The sequence below is a fragment of the Spermophilus citellus genome, assembly GCF_964194105.1.
Source record: "Spermophilus citellus genome assembly, chromosome: 19".
In the NCBI taxonomy this organism is placed as follows: Eukaryota; Metazoa; Chordata; class Mammalia; order Rodentia; family Sciuridae; genus Spermophilus; species Spermophilus citellus.
The window spans coordinates 22,177,024-22,195,862 of NC_138201.1; the positions used below are offsets into that span (position 1 = coordinate 22,177,024).

The 18,839-nt window shown below is 39.6% G+C and overlaps 1 protein-coding gene and 1 pseudogene across 2 annotated transcripts in view; one reads left to right on the top strand and one right to left on the bottom strand.

Moving 5' to 3' along the window:
- LOC308638623 (uncharacterized protein) overlaps nucleotides 1-18,839 on the top strand; it is a gene marked incomplete at its 3' end in the record, with an annotated part of 126,577 nt that overhangs the window by 88,213 nt on the left and 19,525 nt on the right. Inside the window, exons 30-34 of the mRNA XM_081276243.1 lie at nucleotides 1,200-1,273; nucleotides 10,095-10,188; nucleotides 10,868-11,069; nucleotides 12,755-12,935; nucleotides 17,155-18,096. Coding sequence (XP_081132369.1) covers nucleotides 1,200-1,273; nucleotides 10,095-10,188; nucleotides 10,868-11,069; nucleotides 12,755-12,935; nucleotides 17,155-18,096 — 1,493 coding nt within the window. The remainder of the gene's footprint in view (nucleotides 1-1,199; nucleotides 1,274-10,094; nucleotides 10,189-10,867; nucleotides 11,070-12,754; nucleotides 12,936-17,154; nucleotides 18,097-18,839) is intronic.
- On the bottom strand, nucleotides 4,471-5,424 carry LOC308638675 (transcription initiation factor TFIID subunit 13-like; annotated as a pseudogene). Its single transcript has one exon. The product of its transcript is annotated as a transcription initiation factor TFIID subunit 13-like (transcript).

Consider the following 18,839-nt stretch of genomic DNA (forward strand, 5'->3'; position numbering starts at 1 on the left):
TCTGCCTGCTCGGGTCCTGGTGCCACTCACTGCCAGACACACAGGTTCCCCATCGCCCTTCCAACCCGAGTCTCATGGGTATAGACTCATCTGCATCAGTTTCTCTCATATTTTAGGACGCACAGCTGAAGTCCCTTGATAGGCACTGCCATGATCCTGTTGTTGTGTTTCTTTGTGTGTGTGTGTGTGTCAGTGTGTGTGTGTCAGTGTGTGTGTGTCAGTGTGTGTGCGTGCTGTTTTCATGAACTGATCCACTGTGGTGGTGGTCTCCAAGGACGGCTACAGCCTCAGCACTCCCCTCACCCATGGAGAGAAGAGCAGGCTTTTCAGCACCAGTGCAGAGAGCAGCCTTGTGGTCAGACCAGCTCAGGCAGCATTTTTGATCCTGGGTTTCTCCTTAGCAACACACACCAAGGCCCAACTTAGAATGCAGCTTCCTCTCCTCTCCCTCCCTTGGTCTGAGAAAGATCTGCTCTGGTGTTGGCCTGCAGGTTGTGGGCTGTCTTTGTTTGTGGTACACAGCTTTCTGAATCCATAAGCCCTTCTGAGTGTCCAGTGTGAAATTTGAATGAACCCCTCTTCCACTCAGCTGCTGAGAAGCTCTTGACCCACTTCTTGGGGCTCCACGCAATGGCGCAGCTTAGAATGCAGCCATCGTTTTCCCCACACTCAGCCCTTCTTTCATGTGGAAGTTCAAGTTTGTTTCTGAACAAATCACATTGATCTTGAGCAGATGATTCTTGGAGATGCGGTGTGCATTGAACCTGGTGTCCTGTTGTGTGTTGACGATTTGGATCAGGAACAGTACTCCATGAAGAAGTCATTGTTGGTTGGGTGCAGATGGACAGGCACATCTTATCCACAGCTGCTTGTAAGTCAGAGGCTGAAGAATGGCTGTGTTCAGTCCAGTCAGCAGAGGACTCCAGTTGCCAACTAAAATGGCCAAGGGATAGAACTAAGTGTAGAGTAGTTGACAAGATTGCACAAGTGCCTGGTCCAACCCAAGGTGCAAACACAAGGAAAGGAAAACCGTGGAACATGCAAATCAGGAGTTCCTCACCTGACCTTCAACTTACTTGGAAAGTGTATTTGGGAACATTTAGTTGTACTGGTGTTACAGTTACTGCTTTCTATTTTCATTGATATTCACTCATCTAACTCAGTCCTAAGGACTATGAGTAAATGTATTCACTTGTCAGCAGAGAACCTTTTTGATGTGACCTCAGAGGAAGAGCATGAGAGTTCTGATGACACTCAACATAGCCAGCCACAGGTATGTCAACATGCAACTCGTTTATTCCGGGTTTCCTCTTGTTTTCCTTCCTAGAAGAAAGTAGAGGAGGCCAGGTGAAAATACCTTTCAAATAGTGTTTTAGGATACAAGCATCATATGACTTAACTTGAAAAAACCTCCTTAATCTGAAAATACCATTAAAAATCACGTCAACTTAGAGCTAAACTTTTTTTAGTGATGGAGGCAAAACATTTCTAAATGCCACTTGTCCTTCCATGTGAGTTAGCTTCTTGAAATGGAAAATGTTGAGATGAAACTTGACACTGAAGAATAAGCCCCTGGACTGTGGGTGGTGTAAGTGTGATGGCCAGTAAATGCATTCATGTGGAAGGGTGATGGTTGCCAAAGGCTCAACATCCTGGTGAAAATCACTCGTCATTCGCTCCAAGTTGAAGGATTTTTATTCTGTGGTAGCCTTTCCATTTAGTTTCTCATGCAGGCAGAAAATCCATCAATATGTTGACTAGTTTGATCAAATGTCTTTAGTGTGTGTTAAGAAAATGTATTTGAATGCAGCAATGGGGGAATGATGGAATTTGGAGATGCCGTCTCACCATGTTTTCTGACATTGCCAACATTCCCAGGGCAAGATTTAGGTAGCATGCATCTAGATGTATGTCACGTGGCCTGCACGTGTGGGTCCTTGAGCAGGGGTCTGACTCCAGAGTCAAATCCCCAAGTGAACACCTAAGTCTCATATTTCAAAATGAAAACTTTGTCAGTCCAGTGTTTACAATGTGTAATCCCACATAATATCAAGCATATTCCTTAAAACTCTTTTTTAAGACTTGAAAACCTTCTTACATGTGATGGGGAATAGGAAGGAGGAGGGAGAGTTACAATGAATTTTGTTCCTTCTGTCCTTTAGGGTATGTACACCTCTGTTAGTGTGTTGTCAGGGGATGCCTTTTCTGTGACCTCCGTCCTGCTTTTACCAAATCCAGAGCCAGAGGGAGATTCGGCTTTATCTGAAACAGAAATACTTGTTTGCCCTAGTGAAATCATGCCTGTTCAACCTCTAATTGTCTACATTTTATTTAGCTGCTTTCAAGACCAAAAATTGGGTGGTGTCTAAAAGAGTGGTCACGAAATCTTCATGCACATGATTGGAGTCATTCATTTTGCAGATACTCTCTGAGGGTCATCTGCAGATGCGCATATCTCAATCATCTGGAGAGAAACATTATAAAGCAAAAGAGGAAGCAGACGGACACGACTGTGGTAAGAACAGCACCCTCTACACAGTTCTGGGGGCGGAATATCGATTTCTAACAAGAGCACTGGTTACTCTAATATTTTGAGAAATGAACCTAGTAAACAAGTAGAATTGAGAAAGCCAGAAAGATAATGAGTTGTCTCTCTTAAGATCCAGAGTCCAGCCACAGGTTACACTGAAGGTGTCCCTCTTAGTTTCTCTACAAGACACACACAGTCACAGGGGAGTTGGAAATCATGCAGTGCAGAGGCGAAAGGGTGATAAATACTGAGAAGGGCAGAGAGAGAGAGAGAGAGAGAGAGAGAGAGAGAAAGAAAGAACACAGTGAGTAAATGAAGGAAAAGAAGCCGTGGAGGCAGAGAAATTTCAGTCACGTGCCAGATGGAAAAGACCACTATATTCAAGGTGTGGAAAGAACATGGGAGTTTGCAGTTATGCCCGTGCCTCAAGGTGTGAATACGTTTTCTAACATATTTCTAACCACTCATTCCCGCCTTAGTTGTCACTAAAAAGGAACTCACATGTGGAGAACTGATCACGAATCAAAACAGTGTTTTTTTTGGCTGGATTGGCTTAATTTGGTTTCTTTTTGAAACTGAAATGTTCATGAAACTATGTGTGTAGTCGTATGTTTATATAAAACAATATCGTAGACATTCTTGCTGCTTACCTGGGATGATGCACAGAGGGCAGAGATAGTGGGATGGGGAGTGGAATGGTGTGCAAATGATCATACACAAATCCATAAGTGTCTAACCCCTACTTTGGAGAATCTGGACAGGAGAAGGGGGAAGAAACAGTGTGAAAGGCAGAGAGAGACAGCGAGTAAGTGAAGGAGAAAGGACTCTTCTCACCCCCAGGTTGGGGACCACCATCTGGAGGAAACCTGACTGTTCTTGGAAGGCACATGAGGCAGGAAATGAGCAGCAGACTAAGTAGAGACCCAGACTCTCCAAGTCTAATAGATCCTCTGTTGGGGACCCTGTAGGAAATGCACATTCTGACTGAGCTGGTCTGTGCATCTGTGCTCCTTAGGGTAGAGCTGATGCCGGTCACCAGGATCTGCAGGCCACACTGTAGAGGGGTCAGGAAGGATTTCCCTTTAGCACAGCTAGCTGCAGAGCTACTGGAGCATGAGTGTGATCAAGGGATTGCATGCATCTTCTTTCCTTTTTTTTTTTTTTGCTTAATTTTTTTATACTTCTTTCCTTGTATTAATAGGTTAAGAAACTAAAATTTTCTCAGGTACTTACTTATAGATACTATTTATAAGTGGAATCAAAAAGTTCAGTTTCATAAACAGTAACATTCAGCGATCTCTTTAAATGCAATTTTAATCCTTATTTTAAGCTAAGGGCAATAATTTAATGCAATAAGCTATATTCACACAAAACCTGTATACTCTGAACTACAAAAGTGGTTTTTATATCTACATCTGGTTTTATTCAACTACACATTTCCACAAGTACTTACAAATATGTTAAAAAAGATTTTAAAAAACTATCTCAAATGCTTATCCTACCATTAGCTCATTAGACCTTGCCATTCCTGCTACTAAAAGTAGATGATTGGGAAAAATGAGTTTTAAAACTTAAAAAGTAACCTAAGTCCTGAAAAGTCTTAAATCAAAAAAGTCTTTCAACATGGAAGCATCAATATGAAACTTTAAGTTTCTAAAAATGAATAAATAAATAAATAAATCACTCTTTAGAAAATATTAAAACAAATTATCATTTAAGACACATAAACATTCTTACAAAAATTTATATTTTCAAATATCATCTCCTTAAAAGAAAAACCAGATTACTCTCTTTAATAATATCTCAGACCACTGTTGTCTAAAAACTTCAGAATATGTAAGGCATATTTTTCAGCTGTGATAGTCAAAATGACATTTTGATCTCACATATTAAACAGCTATAGGATAGCTTATAATGGCACAAATCTGCAATTTTCACAGTAAAGGAGCCCGACCCATGTCCAGGACCAGGGAAGGCAGAAGCAGAGACAGTCAGATCAGGTAAGTTTGCACTACAACGTTCCAGGGGACACTGTGTGAAAACAACTGAAATGCTAGCAGCCTTCCCACGTGTAAGGTCGTTGTCCCAAGGAGGTGGGAGGATGTGACCCAATGTCTGGCAGTCATCTCAGCACATGATCTCTCCTCCGTCTTCCTGGGAACATCCCTCCATTCTGAACTGCTTATCTTACCATTAGCACATAAATACTACTTCATCCTTTATCTAGGTAGTCAAAAGTCAGAAGGACCTGCATCATTTGTAAGGTACTTTAACTTCTGTGTAGTCATTAAAACTCACTAAGTAATTCAAGTATAGTCATGTAAAGGGAATTAGAGGCTCAAGGATCACTCTAGAATCAAAGACATGAAAATAATGGCTGAAAACTCTGTATATCCATCTTTGTATTTACATGCCTTGATATTAGGACATTACTGTACAAAATACACAATTATTATGATTTCCACAGAAGATAAATGAAATTTCATTAAGTACAAAAATTATCAAGATCATCCATAGTTTGCTTCATCAACTGCTGTTCTTGCTCGTTTCAATTCTTCATTGATGGTAAGCAAGTCTTTAACCCTAGCACCCTTCCTTGGGTCCATTTGAATAAAGAAGACGATATTTTCAACTTGTACTCGACCTTGTCTGCCAATTGACATTGCCCTGGGAGTCATTTCAGTGATGAACTCTGTGACAAGGTCTTCAAGAATAGCCACTGACTCAGTGTACCGATTCTGGTCATCCGCAAACCCATACATCATACATTGTAATTCTTTAGAAAAAAGTCTCTCTTTTACCCTGTCCACCTTCTGCACTTCCTCCAATTTCTTCATTTTCTTCCTCAATGTTCGGGTTTTCTTCCTTGTCAGCCATTCCACTAGCCACCAGCCCACAGCGCCCGTCTTCTCTGCATTCTGATCCTGTCTCTTGCAAGGGGAAGAACTCAAGTACTAGACTTAAATTTCTTAGGTCTACTCCCTAAATTGGGGATTAAGGGGGAGTGGGGACAATCCATATGTAGAATGTCATAAACAGAGAATCAAGAACACAGATTGAGATGTTGCTTTGAAAAGTCCCAGGGATGGAGAAATTGGGAATGAACAAAGAATGTTAGCTGGGTAATCTTGGAAGGAATGATGGGGAAACTGAGAGCAGGCAATTCAGGTGCTCTCAGTATATCTAGCTACCAAAACATGTGAAAATCTGTTGCCCATCCATCATTTGAGCCTTGAGGAGCTGGTAGATTTGACACATGGCAGCCATGACTGTCTCCTCTCCTTATCAGAAATGCTGCTGACTGTGGGTTGAGTAGAGTCATTCTGAGGAGCAAAATGACATTTCAGAATCATTGGTTGTTTTTGAAGATACCTACTTCTTCTTTCCTACTTTGTTACTGAGCTAAATCCTCATCCTTCAAAAAGTAATTCTCATTTTGTAGAAAGCCAGGCCTTTCATGAATATGCTTAAGAAATGAACAAGTTACAATGAAACTCATTTGTAAGCGGAAGTCTTTATAGAGTTATTCTTCAAACACCAAACCTTTTGGTCATCTAAGGGTGTGTGTGTGTGTGTGTGTGTGTTTTGAAAGATTATTGATATCTGATAAAGCTGTGACCTTCCATGTCACCTTTCCCCTTTGGTATGCCATGACTCAATATTTCACACTGGTCAAACTTTATTTCTTAGATGTGGGATCTACCTGTTCTCACTCGAGGAGATCACGAAAGTCTAATCTGGCTACACCACAGAATACAAGAGAAGAGGATGCACAAGAGGAACCAGCGTCCCACAGGGGTACGAGAAACAAACCATAGGTGTCCTAGCGATTCCTGTCCAAGTATGTATCTCAGCTCACTACTTCACATGTCTCGCTTTGTGGAGAAATGAACCTGAGCTTCCCCTGGAGTCTGGGCACAGCTTTGGCCTTCCTGAACCAAAATGGAAGGACAAATGGAAGAAATGTAACAATCCTAGGGATTAAACCTTCCCATAGGTTTCTAGTGAGATAAGTAATTTGGCTGGTTTTGTTTCCGTTTTTACTTGGGCTTTACCATTGAATCTCTCAGGGCCCCTCTTGGAGGCTGCCATGGGAGATTGCTGAGCTCCCCATCAATCTGCACCTTGGCATTGGTATAGGTCCCCTTTCTGTTTTATTTATGATCATCTGACACATAACCTCAGTTCTATGAAATAAAACACATGTTCCAGGAAACCTATTCACGAAGCTCCTTTAGTAGCTTTGAGTCATATGACTGTTGTTGGCCAGAACCAGCCAGCGTGGAAACCCAGCAGGTAGCATGCTGTTGAGCAGAGCAAAACCATGCACCTCAGCTCTATGTGGAGGAAGGTCTGAGTTGTGTGGTCCTCTTCACCTGGGTTGACAGTGTGTCCCTTTGTGTTTCAGCATCTCGGGACGCCTCTGCTTGCACGAAGGTAATTAAAGCTCTACAATGATGCTGAATGGTTCCCTTTGCAGTGGGGAGGTGCACACTCTTTATGTCCTCTCTTCTTTCCAAGCACACTGAGCCCCCCGTCACAGTAAAGGAGCCCGACCCATGTCCAGAACCAGGGAAGGCAGAAGCAGAGACGGTCAGATCAGGTATGTTGCACTACAACGTTCCAGGGAACACTGTGTGAAAACAACTGAAATGCTAGCAGCCTTCCCACGTGTGAGGTCGTTGTCCCAAGGAGGTGGGAGGATGTGACCCAATGTCTGGCAGTCATCTCAGCACATGATCTCTCCTCCGTCTTCCTGGGAACATCCCTCCATTCTGAACTGCTTCCCCTCCATTTCATACTGGGGCTTTCTCATGGATCTCTGATCCTGTTTCCATTCTCCCTGTTTCCAGCCTTTGGGGAGATCTAGCTACTGTGCAAATGTCACCTGAGCCTCTGCTCAGAATGTGGAAGGCCTGCCTTCTCAAACTTCCTAGAAATCTTTCCTAACAGGAGCTGTGCCTCACTGAGTCCTTATTGCCTGTCCCTCCTTCCCTGTGCTCTGCATCAGTCCTCACCATCCCTCTATCCTGACACAACGCAGACCCATTTTACACCTTCCTCTGTGTGGGCCTGCAGCTTTCATGCTCTCACCATCTCCTTCCTGGCTACTCACCTCTCACCTCTCTCTGCACCTCTTTCCAGAAAAACTACCATCTTCGGTACCTTTTCTCTGCCTGCTCGGGTCCTGGTGCTACTCACTGCCAGACACACAGGTTCCCCATCGCCCTTCCAACCCGAGTCTCATGGGTATAGACTCATCTGCATCAGTTTCTCTCATATTTTAGGACGCACAGCTGAAGTCCCTTGATAGGCACTGCCATGATCCTGTTGTTGTGTTTCTTTGTGTGTGTGTGTGTGTCAGTGTGTGTGTGTCAGTGTGTGTGTGTGAGTGTGTGTGCGTGCTGTTTTCATGAACTGATCCACTGTGGTGCTCTTCCCCGAGGACGGCTACTGCCTAGCACTCCCCTCACCCATGGAGAGAAGAGCAGGCTTTTCAGCACCAGTGCAGAGAGCAGCCTTGTGGTCAGACCAGCTCAGGGATCATTTTTGATCCTGGGTTTCTCCTTAGCAACACACACCAAGGCCCCACTTAGAATGCAGCTTCCTCTCCTCTCCCTCCTTTGGTCAGAGGCAGATCTGCTCTGGTGTTGGCCTGCAGGTTGTGGGCTGTCTTTGTTTGTGGTACACAGCTTTCTGAACCCATAAGCCCTTCTGAGTGTCCAGTGTGAAATTTGAATGAACCCGTCTTCCACTCAGCTGCTGAGAAGCTCTTGACCCACTTCTTGGGGCTCCCCGCCGTGGCGCAGCTTAGAATGCAGCCATCATTTTCCCACACTCAGCCCTTCTTTCATGTGGAAGTTCAGGTTTGTTTCTGAACAAATCACATTGACCTTGAGCAGATGAATCTTGGAGATGCGGTGTGCATTGAACCTGGTGTCCTGTTGTGTGTTGACGATTTGGATCAGGAACAGTACTCCATGAAGAAGTCATTGTTGGTTGGGTGCAGATGGACAGGCACATCTTATCCACAGCTGCTTGTAAGTCAGAGGCTGAAGAATGGCTGTGTTCAGTCCAGTCAGCAGAGGACCCCGGTTGCCAACTAAAATGGCTGAGGGATAGAACTATGTGTAGAGTAGTTGACAAGATTGCACAAGTGCCTGGTCCAACCCAAGGTGCAAACACAAGGAAAGGAAAACCGTGGAACATGGAAACCGGGAGTTCCTCACCTGACCTTCAACTGACTTGGAAAGCGTATTTGGGAACATTTAGTTGTACTGGTGTTACAGTTACCGCTTTCTACTTAGATCGACATTCACTCATCTAACTCTGTCCTAAGGACTGTGAGTAAATGTATTCACTTGTCAGCAGAGAACCTTTTTGATGTGACCTCAGAGGAAGAGCATGAGAGTTCTGGTGACACTCAACATAGCCAGCCACAGGTATGTCAACATGCAACTCGTTTATTCCGGGTTTCCTCTTGTTTTCCTTGTTGAAGAATAAAGGAGGCCAGGTGGAATTACTTTTGAAGTAGTCTTCTTCTAAAAATCCCCTTAAGTGGTTAGAATCTGAAAATAGCACTAGAAATCATGTCAACTTAGAGCTAAACTTTATTTTGTGATGGAGTTAAAAGGTGTCTAAGTGCCACTGGTCCTTCCACGTGAGAAAGCGCCTTGAAAAGGAAAAACGTTGAGATGAAACATGAGACTGAGGAATAAGGACCTGTACCATGAATGGTGTAAGTGTGATGGCCACTGGATACATTCCTACCGAAGGGTGATGGTTGCCAAACACTAAACAACCTGCTGAAAATCACTTGTCATTTGCTCCACGTTGAACGATTTTTATTCTGTGGTGACCTTTCCATTTAGTTTCTCATGCATGCAGAAAATCGGTCCATATGTTGAGTATTTGATCAAAATGTCTTTAGTGTGTGTTAAAGAAATATATTTGGATGCAGCAACAGGGGAATGATGGAATTTGGAGATGCCATCTCACCATGTTTTCTAACATTGCCAGCGTTCCCAGGGCAATATTTAGGTAGCATGCATCTAGATGTATGTCACGTGGCCTGCACGTGTGGGTCCTTGGGCAGGGGTCTGATCCAAGTGTCAGATCCCCAAGTGAACACCTAAGTCTCATATTTTAAAATGAAAACTTTGTCAGTCTAGCATTTATAATGTGAAATCCCATGTAATATCAAGAGTATTCCTCAAAAATCCTTTTAAATAAGAGTTGAAAAATCCTCTTACATGTGAAGGGGAATGGGAAGGAGAAAGAGTTACAATGAATTTTGTTCCTCCCCTTCTTTGGGGTGTGTACACCTCTGTTAGTGTGATGTCAGGGGATGCCTTTTCTGTGAACTCTGCCCTGCTTTTAACAAATCCAGAGCCATAGGAAGAATAGAGTTCAGGTTTATCTGGATCGCAAATGCTAGGTTGCCCTGTGGAAAGGATGACTGTTCAGTCTGGACTTGTCTACATTCTAGACCAAAAATTGGGTGGTGTCTAAAACAATGGTCACGAAATCTTCATACAACTCATTGGGGTCATTCATTTTGCAGATATTCTCTGAGGCTCATCCGCAGATGCAGGTTTCTCTCTCATCTGGTGAGAAACAACATAGAGCAAAAGAGAAAGCAGACGGACATGACCGTGGTAAGAACAACACACTCTAAACAGTTCTGGGGGTGGAATATCGATTTCTAACATGAGCGCTGGTTACGCTAATACTTGGAGAAATGAACCTAGTAAACAGGTAGACTTGAGAAATCCAGAAAGATAATGAGTTGTCTCTCTTAAGATCCAGAGTCCAGCCACAGGTTACACTGAGGGTGTCCCTCTTAGTTTCTCTACAAGACACACACAGTCACAGGGGAGTTGGAAATCATGCAGTGCAGAAGGGAAAGGGTGATAAACACTGAGAAGGGCAGAGAGAGAGAGAACACAGCGAGTAAATGAAAAGAAGCCGTGGAGGCAGAGAGATTTCAGACACGTGCCAGATGGAAAAGACCAGGGTAATCAGTGTTTTGAGGCAATATGGGAGTTTCCATTATGAACATTACCTGTGTATGAATGCATTTTGTGTTTTTTGGTCTCGATTGTTTTATATCATCTGTCTGAATTTATCATTTATAATGGTTTTCATGTGTCTGTCTTCTCCATTAGACTTTAAGCTGAAGAAGGGTCTGGTCTCTTCTGCTTCTTCTGCAGAAACAGCAAAACATGTCACATGTTGTCGGGACACATTGGTATGAATAATGTATGTGAAATATACAGCATTCATATATGAAAATCACTCACATATTGTGCTTCTACTTTCTTTTCTTTGTTACAGATTCTGTTATTTTGTTGAAAACCCAGAAAGATGTTCTGCGATTTCAAAGAAAAATAAAACCTAAAAACCATCACTGTTTACAGTGTTCACTACATTTAAAAAGAAATGCACAACTAGAAAATGAGAATTTTGAGGTGAAAAAGGGGCTATCAGAGTTTCAGCAGGAAAATGCAGAACTGAAACAACAACTCCATGATTTGAGGTATCATGTCCTAGATTCAAAGTAGGGGTGGAACCCTTTCCTTTATTCCAGTTGAAATAAGAAGGAAAAATCTTTGTCTGTTGGCATTTTGCAAGGGAGAAAATTTGAATAAAATTCAAATTTCTTACAAACTAGATACCATATTGTTAAATGTGATTACTTCTAAAAATTAAATGCATATTCTTCCCTGTCACAATTTTAATGGCTATATGGAAACCCTTCTGCTAGAACTCTATTTATTTAACTAACAGAATTTGGTGTTATTTGTTTATATTTTTAACTATTTTATTACAATTAATGTTTCAAGAAATAGTATTTAGAAAAAATCATTTTACACTCAAGGTGCCATGGTACATGCCTATAATCCCAGCAGCCTGGGAGGCAGAGGAAGGAGGATCAAAAGTTCAAAGCAAGCCTCAGCAACTTAGCAAGGTCGTCAGCAAATCAGTGTGACCCTGTCTGAAAATTAAAAAAAGAAAAAGATTTGGGATGTCGCTTCTGTGGGTTCAATTCCTGGTGCCAAAGGTGGGGGTGAGAACAAAAGAAAAGGAGAGAAAAAATTAGATTCTACATTTGTTTACTTTTTTAAAAATTTTAATATAGAAAGTAGGGAAATTTTAAAAAGATATTTGATCAGGATTTCTAAATTGCTCAAGAAAGTTTGTATTCCACCAATGAGGTTTTCTACACTGCCCTAAAACATGTTTTTATACATTTGTAGTTTTTCTTCTCATGCCTGGGATCAAATCCAGGGTTTTGTGTGACTAGTGTGATGTGCTAGTGCTGAGCCAGACCCTCAGGTACAGTTTTTACATTAACATTCATTAAAAATAAATGTAGTTAAATTTACTCTCATTTATAAATCACATTTGTTCAGATTTCTATATTGAAAGAACTTTTTTTTATTCTTAAGTGTTCATGATAGTGGAGTACATGTTGACATAAAGTCATTCTTGTTATGGCTAATATTTCATTGTGTATATTTTCTTTATCCATTCATCTGTTGAAGGACATTAATCTTTATAATTGGATTAAATATTAGGTTCTCTCTTGTTCCAAAGGGGATTTTAACTTGTTTGTAAAATACATAATGACCAACAAGGTAAGTTGAAAATGTTGCTATAAAAGAAACAGAAATAAGTGTAAAAACAGGTATTAGATTTCTTATCCCAGTTTTGGGTTACAGTAATACAAAACATATATGTTTAAAGAAGAATTTCTAAATACACTGCTATACTGTAAGTCAAGTGTAGGTATACCTGACATATTTTATGACATATAAAGATGAAATCATATTATTACCATACTCATAAGTCTTTAAAACTTATTTGACTTGAAATTATCTTTTTAACTGGGGAGGATCTTTGATAGTGCAAAAAAAGATCATTTTGAACTGGTCAGCTTACCAAATTATTTCAAAATTCCTTTTCTGTAGTATCTAAAATGTTTACTAGTAACAAAAACTTACCAAATAATAAAATAGTCTTCTATTATGCCTTTCAGTTATGTATGTTTTAGACAAGAATGAAGGAGAAATTAAAAATGTGAAGCTAGAAAAGAAAAGCTTCAGAGAATATAGAATTTTTATTAGGATTTTAAATTAGCATACAAAGAGCCAGAACATAAAAAGACTTTTTTTCGTTCCTGGCAAAAATTAATTTAAAGATAACCATATTTAACTCCAGGTATGCCTTGAAGGAAGAGGCAAAGAGAAGAAATGATGAACTTTTACGTGAAAAAAATAAGGACAAGTTAAAAGAAAAAGAAGCAGAATATAACAAAGAAGATAAAGTGAGAAAGCAAGCTGAAATCTCTGTCGATACATTGGGTATGAAATTGAGGACTGCAAGAAATCATTTTGATCAGGTAAATGACCCTTCAGTAGAGTTTCAAATTCTTTATCTCCTCTGTATGATTTATAAAATCCCTTTAACTTACTGTATGTGGCCATGTTTCACTTAATGGTGGCAATGTGGTCTGAGGAATGTGCTGTTGGGCAGATTCACCCACATGTAGTCATCATGTGTGTGTACTTCCACACACTTCAGACATCGCCCACAATGCCAGGAAATACAGACTTCCAGGTCATCCGTCGATAAGCAATCTGTGGTCTCCCAAAGCATTTGTATGTGGGGTAGGAACTGCTCTTTGGGTTTAAAACACAGTGTTATCTGACTCTAAAATTAAATGATGGCATCTATGGCAAAATCAGTTACTGCAAATCTTAGCATCTGTTTACTGAAAGAAGAAGTTGACTTTGATCACTGATATAAATGCCAATTTAGGGCTTTTTATGTTAAGATACAGAATAAATAGCTATAAAACTACTTAAATACATTTTTTAAAGTCTTTCACAGTTACATCTCTACCTATATTTAAGAAATGTTTTCACTCTGACATTTATCTGTCATTTGTGCAGTTGAAATGTAAGTCATTTATGCATAAATAAATAAAAGAGTAAACCTACTCTTGAGGTTTTATTTTTTTTTTTTGAAGGTACCACTCTTTAATTAACTGTTTAGACTTTCCACTACATGCTGATATGTGGTCAAAACCTTGCTGAAGTGAACTTGCAGATTTTAGCAGAACAAAATGAAACCTACAGACAACTTTCATGATTACAGAATGCCAGAATTTACAATATGGAATTTCAGTAAAACATCTTTGCAAACAAAAAGAGATGGATATGTGCCAAAAGGATACGTTTCCTGAGTTATTTTTCTCTATTGTTTTCAAGTGTGTGTGTGTGTGTGTGTGTGTGTGTGTGTGTGTAACATTTTAAACAGTAATTATCATGGAAAAGTATACAGGGTTTTAAATCCATATATGCATAACAATAATGTACATATTTTGGGGGTGAGGGTGGCATTTTTTGTCCCATTGAATTCAGTAATGTTCTTAAGTCAACTCTATTTCTCTGCAGCAGTCCCATGATGGCTTTGAGAGTAGCCTCATCAAGAGAAAGGCCTTTTAATATTTTCCACAGGAATAGATGATTTCTCTATGATATCAAAACCCTTACTTCTAATAGTAGGTGTTTTACTTTTGGGTAGTGACTTCACTCCCTTGGTGTGTTAATGTGTGTTATTGCTCCCACTGTTAAGTAAGGAGGAAAAGTGTGGCCAGTGAGGACCCTGATTTTGTATATCATTTCCTCATTCTTGAGAAGAGAAACACTTTGCTCCAAGTAATTTCTTATTTCAGTGCAAAACACCTTTGGAAAAATGGCATACCATAATATGCTCTTAGAATAAGTTACTGGTAAGTATTTGTTCCTAATCAATAAAGTTAGTTTATTTCCCCTTTCTTATATTGACTTATGTATCAAACCTCACTGAGATGAAACAAATGCTGCTGAGTAGCAATCTCAAGATTTTCTGAGCAGAGCCTTGCACATTTTGCCTTATTTGTCATTTGTATTTTGAAACACAAGCCTTCTTTGGTGTTTATCCATTCACAGGAAAGAAATAACTGGCTTGGTGGATGGGCACTAGGAGCAGAGGCAAAATACTTGGGAGAAAAATCTTGCACCTTGCCTATGTTTTTAGCCTCGCCCTCCTTTTCAGAATTGTGATACATTGTTCATTGGTATACATACATGTGGTTAGTGCTGTTCCTGGATATATCATTTATCAGTAGATGGCAATTCTCATACTTTGCTCCAAAATGTTAGAAATATAATAAGGGAGAAATACTTTCAGGAAAAGAACTTGGGGATCTCTTGTGTGTCTGAGTAGATGTAGAGCTAAGGCTGGTACTAGGCTGGTCAAATGCTTGAGCTGTCAGACTGAAAACTTATTCTTCTTAAAGTTAAATGTTCTTTTATTTGCCAGTGAAGCCACCCCAACAGGTAGGTACATAATAAAATATTTGCAATTTTTAACTGTTTAAAGTGTAGAGAATAAAATTCTATAAGTTATATCAACATAAAAAACAGTGAATTATTATTTTTTGGTTTAGGTATGCATGACAGTAGAGGTGTTTTGACATATTATACATACATGGCATATAATTTATTCTAACTAGGATCCCATTCCTGTGGTTGAAAACGATGTGGAGTTTGGCTGGTCGTGTATTCATATGTGAACATTGAAAAGTGATGTCAGGTTCACTGTATCGTCTTTCTCATCCCCTCCCAGCCCGTTCTTCTCTTTTATCTAATTCAATGAACTTCTATTCTTCCCTCCTCCACCCCTATCTGTGTTAGCATCCACAGATTAAGGAGAATATTAAGCTTTGGATTTGGGGGACTGGCTTACTTCACTTAGCAGGATAGTCTCCAGTTTCATCCATTTACTGGCAAATGCCATAGTTTTATTATTCTTCATTGCTGACTCCATTGTGTATATATGACACATTTTCTTTATCCATGTGTTAAAGGGCACCTAGGTTGGTTCCATAGCTTACCTTTTGTGAATAGCTGCTGTAAGTATTGATGTGGCCGTGTCACTGTAGTATCCTTTGGGTTTACACCAAGGAGCAGAATAACTGGGTCAAATGATGGTTTCATCCAGGTTTTCTGAGGAATCTCTATGCTGCTTTCCTGTGCAGTCCTATCAGCAATGTATGAGTGAAACTCTTTCCCACATCCTCACCAACATTTTTTGTTAACTTGCATTCTTTTTTTATTATTGATTTTTAAAAAATAAATGACAGTGGAATGCATTACAATTCTTATTACACATATACAGCACATTTTTTCATATCTCTGGTTGTATGTAAAGTATGTTGGCACCAATTTGTGTCTTCATACATGTACTTTGGATGATGATGATGTCTACATTCCACCATCCTTGCCAACCCCCTGCCCCCGCCCTTTCCCTTCCACCCCTCTGCCCTATCTAGAACTCATGTATTCCTCCCATGCTCCCCCTCCCTACCCCACTGTGAGTCAGCCTCCTTAGATCAGAAAACATTCAGCATTTGTTTTTTGGGGATTGGCTAACTTCATTTAGCATTATCTTCTCCAGTACCATCCATTTACCTGCAAATGCCATGATTTTATTCTCTTTTATTGCTGAGTAAAATTCATTATGTATATATGCCACATTTTACTTGCACCATTGGCTTTCTGACTGGAGTGAAATTGCAATCTCAGTATAGTTTTAATTTGCACTTCTCTAATTGCTAGAGATGTTGAACTTCTTTTCATTTATTTGTTTACTGTGTTCATGTCTTTTTCTTTGAAGTGCCTGCTCAGTTCTTTGGTCCATTTATTGATTGGATTATTTGTTCTGTTTTGTGGTTTGGGGTGTTAAGTTTTTTTGAGTTGTTTGTTTTGGAGATTAATGCTCTATCTGAGGTGTCACTGACAAACACCCCCCCCCAGTCCTCTGTAGGCTCTCTGTTCACATTCTAATAGGCCTAGGGTCTCTTGCCTAATGTCTAGGTCCTTGATCCACTTTGTGTTTTGTGTGGGGTGAGAAATAGAGGTTAAATTTCTCGTACTAAATATGGGTTTTCAGTTTTCCTAGCACTATTTGTTGAAGAACTTATCTTTTGTCCTTTGCATGTTTATTATGTCTTTTCTAGAATGAGATTATATATGTGGTTCTGTCTCTCTGTCTTCTGTTCTGCAAAGTTTTTTTTTTTTTTTAACATTGGCAAACTGTTCAGTTACTCTATTCTATCAGTCTGCTGTAATTCAGAATTTTTCAATCCTTACTTTTTTTTTTTGGAACCGGAGTGCTGAACCACTGAGATGCATCCCCAGCCATTTATTTTTTAATGAATGAGTCATGGTCTCGCTAAATTGCTGAGGCTGGCTTTGAACCTGTGATCCTCCTGGCTCCTCCTGAGCCACTGGGATTATAGGCATGTGCCATTGCACCTGGCAATTCTGACATTCTTTAAATTGAAATTTCCTTTTACTCTCGTAGATCCATTTTCTTGGATTAACTTTTTGAACTTTTGGGAATTTATGTTTCTGTAAGCTCAGAAGTTTACATCTAATTTTTCTTCAGTGGAGTATCTATTGAAACCCTTTTACCATATAAATATACAGGTTAATCTTTAATTTTAGAGGAAATTATAAAATGTCATTTTATTGAATTGTAGCAAAATGTCTCTCTTTGCTTTTACTTAGATTCCTACTAGAGATGAGTCAGACAACAAGCCATTGCATAAGTATCACAAGACAAAGGATGAAATCTCTATGAGGAGCCTGGGAATGGACCCAATAAAATATCAGAACCAGGAAAAGAAGTGCCTTAAGAATACTGAAATTTTAACAGAAAAGGTTGTTGACCTTCCAAAGACAGTCAAACTGAATGAGAAAACACTTACAAAAACATTCCAGGATAATGAACAGTTGGATATTTGGAAAGCTGAGAGTACACTGCGAAACTGCACACTGGAGAGTGAAAAACAGAGCACAGAAAGACCAGAAACAAAAGTCAAATCGCATCCTGCCAGACCTAGTGCTGCTCCACACCATCAGGGTGAAAGTCCAACTCCAAAAAGAAATGTAGAACTTGCTTTCCAGAGAGCCAGAGATAAAGACTTTAGTTCACAGGAAGAAAAGAATATTGATGTAATTAACCTAGAAGTTAGTAGTGAGATTCCTTCCCAACAGGCTCCAAAGTCTGAAATACAAACTAGTGACCTAGAAAACGAGCTGCATAAGACAAGAGGTACTCTCAGAGTCATGACTTTGGCTACACAACAGGTAAACAGACACCTGAAACAAAGACAGTGCCAACTGAAGAGGATGGAACACGGGCATCAAAATGAACAGAGAAAAAGGAATGCACACCTCCGAAAGCAGGAAGTTTCTAGAGAGCAGGTGTCTAAACTACAGAGTGAAACTACATTGCTTAAAGACCAATTGCATGACTATCAGAACAAAGCTAATGATAAAAAGGATGAAATTATTAATATCCAAACCCAATTTCAGGATATTATAAAAAGAATTCAAGCTCAGAATGACAAACATTATCTCATGCTGGAAAATGAATATATGGAATTAACCAGTGAAACTAATCATTTAAAAGAACAATTGAATCAATATGGAAAGGAGAAAGAAGTAGTAAGTATAAAGGGTCTTGGAAGGAATACTTGAACTGATATTTGCTTATGGCTAAATGTTGAATCTTGATGAATATAAAAATTCATATATTATAAATGTGTTTTCTGTTATCAACACAGAAGTACAACCTGAGTTCCAGCAAATATAACTTACACCTCATTCCCAGCACAAATAAATGATCTGTGTTTGAACTGATACATCTTCCAATTCCCTGCTCTAATTCTTACATGCTATGTGTATATTTTAAGTAACTTAGGTAGTCATATGCCAAATAAACACACAAAAAAACTTAGATAAAATGGATTTTAATATTTGAAAAGGAGGAAATTTTCAAACTTGGACATGACAGATTCCTCAATTTAAGAAATTGTGTTTCTTATAAAGATTTGAGAGACTGAGACACAGACTTAGTAGATGTATATGATGGCATTAGTAATACTGTCTCAATAATGCTGAAACAATGTCTAATTTTGGTGCTGTTAATTGAATCCAGAGCTCTGCCCATGCTAAAACACACACTCTACCAGTGAGCTACATCCCATCACGGAATAACAATTTTAATGTCTTCATGTTGCCATACTTTAAAACCACAATGAAGCAGATAAATGGAAATGCTCATACCTAGTTTCAACTGAGTTAATTACTTTGACAGTTCATTCCAGATTTTCCAGCTGAACTGAAATGTAGGTGCTGTGTTTTTTAATAGATTTTCTTCACTATATTTTTATATCTTTCTAGTTGGT